Source organism: Nuphar pumila, chromosome 13, assembly GCF_984573655.1.
Source record: "Nuphar pumila chromosome 13, dmNupPumi1.hap1.1, whole genome shotgun sequence".
NCBI classification, from domain to species: domain Eukaryota; kingdom Viridiplantae; phylum Streptophyta; class Magnoliopsida; order Nymphaeales; family Nymphaeaceae; genus Nuphar; species Nuphar pumila.
This window is the reverse complement of record NC_143261.1, coordinates 96,045,666-96,051,665: the sequence shown is the minus strand read 5'-3', so window position 1 is coordinate 96,051,665 and position 6,000 is coordinate 96,045,666. Positions and strand designations below refer to the sequence as shown.

General features: G+C 34.7%; 1 protein-coding gene across 3 annotated transcripts in view; it reads right to left on the bottom strand.

Annotated features, from left to right (window-relative positions):
- Positions 1-285: 285 nt before the first annotated feature.
- Positions 286-6,000, bottom strand: part of LOC149819311 (protein ILITYHIA-like) — a 139,057-nt gene continuing 133,342 nt past the window's right edge. For all 3 annotated transcript variants that reach the window (XM_089985129.1, XM_089985130.1, XM_089985131.1), the window contains 8 exons: positions 3,632-3,790; positions 3,443-3,539; positions 3,184-3,366; positions 1,577-1,771; positions 1,318-1,497; positions 1,109-1,241; positions 935-1,013; positions 286-719 (listed from right to left, as the gene is read on the bottom strand). In XM_089985129.1, the coding sequence (XP_089841255.1) occupies positions 680-719; positions 935-1,013; positions 1,109-1,241; positions 1,318-1,497; positions 1,577-1,771; positions 3,184-3,366; positions 3,443-3,539; positions 3,632-3,790 (1,066 nt within the window). In that variant the 3' untranslated portion in view covers positions 286-679. The remainder of the gene's footprint in view (positions 720-934; positions 1,014-1,108; positions 1,242-1,317; positions 1,498-1,576; positions 1,772-3,183; positions 3,367-3,442; positions 3,540-3,631; positions 3,791-6,000) is intronic.

The following is a 6,000-nucleotide window of genomic DNA, read 5'->3' as shown; positions in this document are numbered from 1 at the left end:
ATCTGAGACCCTAACATTCCCTCTCCATCAGACATTCACATTCCAGCATTGCCTTGAAAACCATGCGATACCAACTTATTTAGAATAATTGGTTTGATCAATGACATCAATGATAAGGACTAAACATGGTTAACTAGGTTATGCATAGAAAACAAGCTTTTAAGATGTAGGGCTAGGTAACACCTAATTTGAAGGGTTAACAAATAATCCACCTTCATGCTACCATCACATCAACAACAACTAGAAGGGATGCCCATGAAAACACAAACTCAAATTTTCATTTATTCATAATTATGGAATAGCTCAAATTGATAAAACTGGGCTTCAGCCCACAAAATTTCAGCAACTTGCGTTGGATTTCATTTTTTCACATATTGTACACAGACAAGAACAACCCGCTATTTGGGGAAAAAAATTAGACTCCAAACTGCTGGATCAACAATGAAGTCTTCAATTTCTGCAGATGACCCCATAATTCTTTGGGTATATAGAACTCAACTTCCCTCTCTACAAGTGTGAGCCGCAGCCAGCCAGAGTAGCTCCAATTTCTGCAGATGACCCCATAATTCTTTGGGTATATAGAACTCAACTTCCCTCTCTACAAGTGTGAGCCGCAGCCAGCCAGAGTAGCTCCAAGGAAAATTATGACACAATGGAATATGATGGTGAATCAAGGAAGTTATTTCAGCGGTTCATCTTCACCATCCTCACTGTCATCACTGCATATTTTTGGGGGCCCAAGCAAACATCAATAAAGCACTATTTGGCAGTAAACCACTTTAACAACAGTTGACATTCAAATGTCACTGAAGAAAGGAAAAGGAAGCAAATGAATTTAATCTAAGCAAATCAAGAGAACATTAGTTGAAAGCAACAAACAACAATGCAAACACTCAATTCCATTTTACATAAACATGATCTACAGGCAAATTACCTATGCTCTGGTAGCTTTGCAATCTGCCTAGCATCCAGGCCTGTAATGTACTTTTGAGAGGCTTGAACATTCTCCGTACCTATTGAACATTCCGCCACACATTAGGTGAAGTAGGAAAAAAAGTGCAACAAATGAATGTTAACATGATAGAGATATAAAGCACAATAAAACTACCTTTAGTCAACTGAAACACGTGCAGAACACATCGCTCAGCAGCAAGTCGAACGGGAGTATTCCCATCCTTCAAACACTCAGCAAGAGCTGGTCCCAAAATTGGAAGGAACGGATTGATGGCAGAAGGATTTGCCTAATAATAAAACAACTAGCAAATTACTTTAGGGATCAATAACTAGAAATCTTTTTAACTGGTTGTATTAGCAAACCTTCGCGATTGCTTTCAGACCGGACAATGCTCTTCTTCTGACTTCACTGGAGTCATCACGCAAAGTGGACACCAGACAAGGAATAAGTTCTGATGGCCCGTGGGCATATGACATTTCACTTTGGACTTGATAAACTAGAAGCCTCCCTAATGCTCTATTTGCAGTCTCACGTATTGGGAACTAATTTGACAAACAAAAAAGAAAAAAAAAATCAGCCAGATCCAAGGCAGGAAATTTCACAATGCCAGATTTGAAATACCTTGTCATCTTCCAAAGCATCCTTGAGACGATTGACAACTGAGGGGAAGGCAGTACATGAGCATAACATAGATGGGTTATGCAAGACTATGGAAGAGAATGCCAAGATGGAGCCATGCCTAACGAACCAACTATGAGACAAAGCCATAGTTGTCAACGTCTGTGCCAAGTCCAGCAATTCACTGTCTGTCATGTACTACATTTTGCACATAATAAAAGTTTAGATGGTTTGGCAAAAAAAAAAAGGGGCGAAAGAAACAAGAAATGCTACATGGGACAACAAAAGTTCAAGTATGAAGACAGATGTATGGCCATGTAACAAAAAAGTATTTTCAGCAGTCATTTTTAATCAAATACAGGTTGAAGAGCTATAAAGCAAAGGCAGATATAGATAGTTGAACCCCTGGGATAATAACTGGATATACCAAGATTGATAATTCTACGTAGCTGATCTATTTAGCCAGGCAGTATTTCAACCTTCACACTTCAAAATTTACAATCAAGGATTCAATGGATTTAAGATTTTTCTTAGTACTTACCTTTTTCTTCCTCCCAAGCCATCAAAGAAAAGGACTATTAAATAAGTAAATAAATAAATAAAATTGGATTAAAAGAAATGGGTGGAGAGAAAAAGAAATACTTAATGAATCATTGATTAGAGATCAGTTGTTGGCAACTAACAAAATATACTAGCACAGGGGTGCAATTATGTTCCCCATAAAACAAATTAGAATGGGAACTAACTCAATGAAAAATCCACTCTAAAACCCTAGCTCCCATCACTAAGCATACATTACAAGCAATTTAAAAACCTAATTTTCAATGAAAACAAGAGGAAAAAGAACAAAATTTTCCCTAAATAAGATTTTGCCCGTTGATCTCCAACAAATAGCAACTGGTGTACGAGGAACTACTATTTTGCTGTTGCAGACCAGGGTACAAAGATCACACCCTTGAAAACAAACGTATAATCTTTCACATTGTCATGGACTAGAAATGACCACCTGTGAAGGAATCTATTACAAATTGCAGTACCAGCATCAGACAGTGATGGCCCTAGAAATCTATTATCTGCAACTTTTTACAAAGTGACAAGGCTGAAAAAGAAATGAGTTAGCAGGGAAATTCTGGCATATGAAAGCTATTTGACCAAAACTATCACCAGCAGATGGAAAAAAATACACTAGCACATAAAGTAAAATGGGAAAAAAAAAGAAATTATACAAAGCACGAATTGTTTTAATTTTGAAGGTATTCTGATTTACTTCAACCACACAAAAGGTATAGATGAAGAATAGTGTTGAACCCACAGAGGCTTTAGATGCATAGCCATAAAGAACCACCGTAGGAACTCTCTCAAAAGCAGATGGTCATTAACATGGATATAATGTTTGTGGGACTGCACCACAAAGAACCATAGTAGTAACTCCCCCCATAAGGAGATGGTCATTAACATGGTTATGATGCTTACGAGACTGCATATAAATGAGAGAGAGAGAGAGAGATGGTCTGTCATGGGAGTAGTCATGTATTTGCCAATAATATTAGAAGCTGAATTTAAAATTTAAGCCGAGAAAACATGCATTCAATAATATTTTTGTGGAATACCTGAGACAGCATACCCAACACACTTCCAGCTGAACTTCTAATATATTCTTCTTCAACCTGTATTAAATCCTTGAGAAGAGTTAATGCACGAGAGCGAACGAGACTGCTTACAATCTTTCCAGCATGTTTTATAACACCCTTCAGAGCAACCAACACAGCCTCCCGTACTCCACCAACTGATGCCTGAACACAATTATACAATTTTAAACAAACTTTTTCACAGTTTTGATCAGAAAGAATGGAGAAGAACAAAGGTCACCTGCAACGTGGACAGTAAGTCACTGACTAAAGGGTCTACACGTGTACTGAGAGCACTAAGTTTTCCCAGTGCTGAGGCAGAACTTGAACGGACAGTCCTGGATCAACAAATATGGTAAGATAAAATTACTCGAAAAGACAGCCATGAGATGAGCCAATTACAAACACACAGAAATATGTGAAAGTGTGCCTGGCATTGTCTTGAAGGCATTTGATAAATGTAGTTTGAAGCTGTGGAAGAAATGGCTTCAATGCAACACCTCCTTTGCTTATTATGATGCACAAAGTGGACAGAATGGCACTTTTAACCTGCCAAGGAAATCTATCGCCTATGATCCGAATGAGGGGACTGCAATTAAAATAACATAAATCAATTAGCCAAGTCATTGAAAATTAAGGTTAGCAACTAAACCATATGTATTATGTGGATTAGCATGTATCTGTCAATGAACAAATAAACGTAATGAATTAAATAAACATATGAAAATATCATAACTCCAAAAGGCACATTAAAAAATCAAACTAAAGTTTTTTCCCAAGTAATTTCTCATAAAATAAAAATATCATGTTTGATATTTTCTGTATATCACAATTTAACCACTTTTTTTTATTATATGGATGCAACTTTTTTCCACAATATTTTCAAAAATATCATGATGCAACAGAGAAAGGGTAACTCACAATATAATGAACAACTATAAGGATAAGCAGAAACATAGTAACAAATATCAGTGTCTATATCTCGGTGAGGCTATTTCTCGTGATATTATCAGTATGGTGATAAATCTCGGCAAAATCTTGGGACTTAAAAAATAAAAAAATAACAAAAATAAGTAAGAAAATTTCATGTTTACACAAAAAAGTACATAAATAATAAAAGAAATAAGTAAAATATGTAAAAGAAAGAAGAAAAGTATATTTAAAATGTAAAAAATAAATAAAAAAGTAAAACTAATTGATAATATCGTGATAATATCGCGATAATATCACGATATATATAAATTTCCGATATTCTGAAAATATTGTGATATTTTACCTTTAATATCATTTTTCCATCATATCGTGACAACATTGTGATATTTTCAAAATATCGCCAATATCCTTGAAAACAAACAGTACAAAATATTCAAAAGTACAATTCATGAGTAATAGTTTTAGAAAAGGAAACACCTCCTTGATGAAGGATAGGAATTTGGAAATGGAATATAAACAAAAGAATGAATATCAATTATACTGGCCATAAGAATATTCATATGCTCGGTGACCAGCAAAGCTTATAAGTGTGAATGTCCCCTAGTTTAGAACATAAGATAAACAAATTATAGAGTAAATAAAAGCAAGCAGAGAATCAATTCCTCTTCTGGTATCCACCAAAGCAGTTGAACATAATTCCTCCCCTGGCATCCACCTTGCCTCGTATAACAATCTCTCACCTCTGCCTCATGCTTTTCAAACCTTGTATATGCATGCTCTTCATTTGGTAAGCATGGAACTTCTATTTGCTAATTTATGTTCATTATCTTAATAAAGAAGATTCATAAATGTATTAACAAAAAAATGATTATCTGAATAAAAATTTCAAAAAAAGGTTCCCCTTATCTGGAGAGGAAATAGATAAACAAACTGACTGCCTGATACACATGGGAAAAGGTAATCCATAGATGATCTTGACGAAAGAGAAACAAAGAATCACAATCCACTTTGTAATTCAACACTCCTTCATCAAAGATCAAAAGGACACATGCCAACTCAGAATTCCCATTTTGTGCTTTTATGAAGAAAATGTTATAAATAAAAAGAGGAAAATAGTGTTGGTTAGAATAGCTGCTTGCAAACTAACTTGAAGTTAGGTTGCACTCTCAAGAGACTTACAGTTTAATAGGTCGAGCTTGGTAATCACAAACAAAACAACATAAACCATGAATTTTATAGATACATTATATTTCCTAGAAAATAAATAAAACTAGCAGCACATTCATATAGAATAAAAAAAAGAGGTGAACTCTCTCTCTCTCTCTCTCTCTCTCTCTCCACACACACACACAGATTCTCCTCATATTAGTCACCAATGCCTGCTAGTCTTTTAATTGTACTCTTCAACAGTTTGAAAAATATATTACAAAATTTATCCAATCAGCAGGAACAAAATTCTTATATTTTCACACGCGCACACATACATGCTCATATGTGAAAACTGGAACATATTAAATAATCTATTACCCTGACTGTGACATGAAAACACCACTGCATTTTACAAAAGAAAAGCAGCATGTGAAAAGAAAAATGAGAGAAGGCCTAACAAACCCAACAAACGCAGAAGTGGCTACATGGTCACTCTTGCTCTTGGGAAAATACAGAGATATTTTAAAATTTTTGTTTTCCTCAGAAAAATACCAATACGTATAAAATTTAAAAATATATAAGAACACATAAAAATATAATGAAAAACATTTAAAATGTAAAAATATATAAAAGTGCTAATATCTCATTAATAAGAGATAATATCATGACATGATGAAAGTTGAAAATATTGTGATTTCTTGCAATTATATAAGGTTC